The 2,947-nt window shown below is 58.8% G+C and overlaps 1 protein-coding gene across 1 annotated transcript in view; it reads left to right on the top strand.

The window, feature by feature from the left end:
* pcsk5b (proprotein convertase subtilisin/kexin type 5b) overlaps positions 1-2,947 on the top strand; it is a 36,600-nt gene extending 33,653 nt beyond the window's left edge. Inside the window, exons 31-37 of the mRNA XM_084690310.1 lie at positions 546-788; positions 907-1,140; positions 1,307-1,484; positions 1,583-1,800; positions 1,889-1,989; positions 2,110-2,329; positions 2,511-2,947. Of these exons, the coding sequence (XP_084546436.1) occupies positions 546-788; positions 907-1,140; positions 1,307-1,484; positions 1,583-1,800; positions 1,889-1,989; positions 2,110-2,329; positions 2,511-2,926 (1,610 nt within the window). The 3' untranslated portion in view covers positions 2,927-2,947. The remainder of the gene's footprint in view (positions 1-545; positions 789-906; positions 1,141-1,306; positions 1,485-1,582; positions 1,801-1,888; positions 1,990-2,109; positions 2,330-2,510) is intronic.

The raw sequence follows: 2,947 nt of genomic DNA on the forward strand, positions 1-2,947 counted from the left end.
CCCACACATAGAGACCAGAGTACCCACACACATAGAGACCAGAGTACCCACACACACAGACCAGAGTACCCACACATAGAGACCAGGGTACCCACACACACAGACCAGAGTACCCACACACACAGACCAGGGTACCCACACATAGAGACCAGAGTACTCACACATAGAGACCAGGGTCAGGGTACCCACACACACAGAGACCAGGGTACCCACACATAGAGACCAGGGTACCTGCACACAGACCAGAGTACCCACACACACAGACCAGGGTACCCACACATAGAGACCAGAGTACCCACACATAGAGACCAGGGTACCCACACACACAGAGACCAGGGTACCCACACATAGAGACCAGGGTACCCACACACATAGAGACCAGAGTACCCACACACATAGAGACCAGAGTACCTGCACACAGACCAGGGTACCCACACACAGACCAGGGTGGAAGGAGCGGGAGAGGTGTTATACTGGGTTAGTTTTCCATTGGCAGTGCAGTTCTGTCATCTCTCTCCTCACCCCCTCACCCCCCCCCCCCCCAGAGTGTGACAGGTACTACTTCCTCCATGAGGACAGGTGTGTGGACGACTGTCCTGCCGGCTTCTTCCCAAGCCCGGAGCAGAAGGAGTGTGTGCGTTGCCATGTCGACTGCGCGTCATGTGACGGGCCCGACTCGGACGACTGTGACGTCTGTAAGAACCCGGCGGCCGTCCGCTCCAACGGGGAGTGTCTGCCTCGCTGCCCCTCCAACACCTACCACGACACACGCACCTCCGAGTGCAGGGGTAAGGACAACACCTACCACGACACACGCACCTCCGAGTGTGCACACATGCACACATACTGAACCCTAACTGGGCAAGCCTCTGATAGGTTGTCTCCTGTGTCCCTCATGTTTCCCAGACTGTGATAGGTCATGTAAGACGTGCTCCGGCCCCGAGCCCTCCTCCTGCTCCTCGTGCGGGGGCAGGATGCGTATGGACGCCAGCGGACACTGTGTGTTCTACGACAGCTGCCCCCTGCGCTCCTACAAGGACTCGGACGGACAGTGCCAGGACTGCCACCTGGCGTGTCACCGCTGCACCGGGCCGTCTAAGGACGACTGTCTGAGCTGCAACGCCCCTCTGCTGCTGCTCAGTGAGTCAGCACCTCTCACCCTGCCCCCCTACCCCCCCCCCCCTCCACCACACACACAAGTCATTGTGTAGATGCTCTTGTTGCTGGATAATGAGCTACTGACATGAGAATGTCTGTCTGTCTTCCAAAAACTCTCTCTCTCTCTCGTTTCTCTCTCTTTCCTCAGACAACACCTGTGTGGACGGGTGTCCTGTGGGTTACTACGACGATAAGGAGGGGCGTTTGTGCGAGCGTTGTCACTTCAGCTGTGCATCGTGTAAGGGTCGCCATAGCGTCCAGTGTGTCACCTGCAAACCTGGGCACTTCAGGCTGGGTCGCAGCTGTGTGGAGTCCTGCGGAGAGAAGTAACACACACACACAAACACAGTCACCCAGTTTCTTCCTCTGGAAGCTTTGTGTCTCCCCTCACTGACTCCATAACCCTGTCACCTCTCCACGCCAGTCACTACGGCAACGCCACCACCATGACGTGCGAGCGCTGTGACCCGTCGTGTACGCAGTGTCGCGGCGGCGGGGACAGCCAGTGTCTGAGTTGTCGTGACGACTACCTGCTCCTGCCGCAGGGCGGCCGTTGCCTGAAGACGTGTCCAGAGAACTTCTACCCCGACACCCGCGCCAAGACCTGCCGGCACTGCCACCCCACCTGCCAGACCTGCAGCGGTAAGGAGCTGGCTCACACACACACACACACACTTACACACACTATCACACACCGTACAATCTCCTCGCCTGTCCTCTGTGTGACCAGACGAGGGCGCTCTGGCCTGCACCAGCTGTTACCATGGCTACAGACAGTTTGCAGGGATCTGTGACTCTGACTGTTCACTTGGCTTCTACACCCCCTCAGAGGTGAGAAAGACGCGCGCGTGTGTGTGTGTGTGTGTAAGGGCATGTGTGTTCACATGTTTTTGTGCTGTGAGCATGTGTGTGTGTGTGTGTGTGCGTTCACGTGTGTGTGTGTGTTTTCAGGTTTCCTCCCCTCAAGGTTCTGGTTTTCTGGGTTCTGAGGCGGAGTGTGTTCCGTGCGACCCCTCGTGTCTGGACTGCCACGGGCCGGGTCGCTGGAACTGCACCGTGTGCCCCGCCCTCTACATCCTGGCGGACGACGGCCGCTGTCTGTCATGCTGCGGGGAGACGGCCCACAATGCACCGCTGCAACACGAGTGCTGCGACTGCAAGAGCTCCTATGGTAAACCCCACCCCTGCCTGTCACCCTTACCTTGCCTCAGCCCACCCCAACTCCCATCAGCCTCACATCTGTACCGCTGCCCCAATCAAAGCCTAGCCCCCACAAACATTGACCTCTGACCTCTGTTCCCCAAGTCCTGGGGCGTTGACCTCTGCCTTGTCTTCCCTGTCTGCCTTTCCAGAGGAGTGCATCCTGGGGGTCAACTTTGTGTTTGGAAGCCCTGAGGAGCTGGACGTGGAGCAGGGAGGCCGGCCGGCCCTCTTCGCTCTGATCTCCATCTTCATCATCGTTGCCATGGGGACCGTGGTCTTCCTCCTCCTCCGGGCTCGCTCCATGAGAGGCCCCGCCTCCAAGGCCACATCCACCGGCAGGTACGAGAAGCTGGGCAGGGATGCGGGCGGAGCCGACAGCGGCTACGGGGAGTACAGCGACCGCATCCTGGAGGGAGAGGAGGATGACGAGGAGGAGGAGGAAGATGACATTGTGTACATGGGCAAGGATGGGATGGTCTACAGGAGGTTCAAGTACGGCCTGCTGGACGAGGATGAGGAGCTGGAGCTGGAGTATGATGACGAGGAGAGCTATACCATTACCTGAGTGAGGGGGGGGGGTGGAGTA

Source organism: Hypomesus nipponensis, chromosome 24 (assembly GCF_054491055.1).
Source record: "Hypomesus nipponensis isolate SF chromosome 24, ASM5449105v1, whole genome shotgun sequence".
In the NCBI taxonomy this organism is placed as follows: domain Eukaryota; kingdom Metazoa; phylum Chordata; class Actinopteri; order Osmeriformes; family Osmeridae; genus Hypomesus; species Hypomesus nipponensis.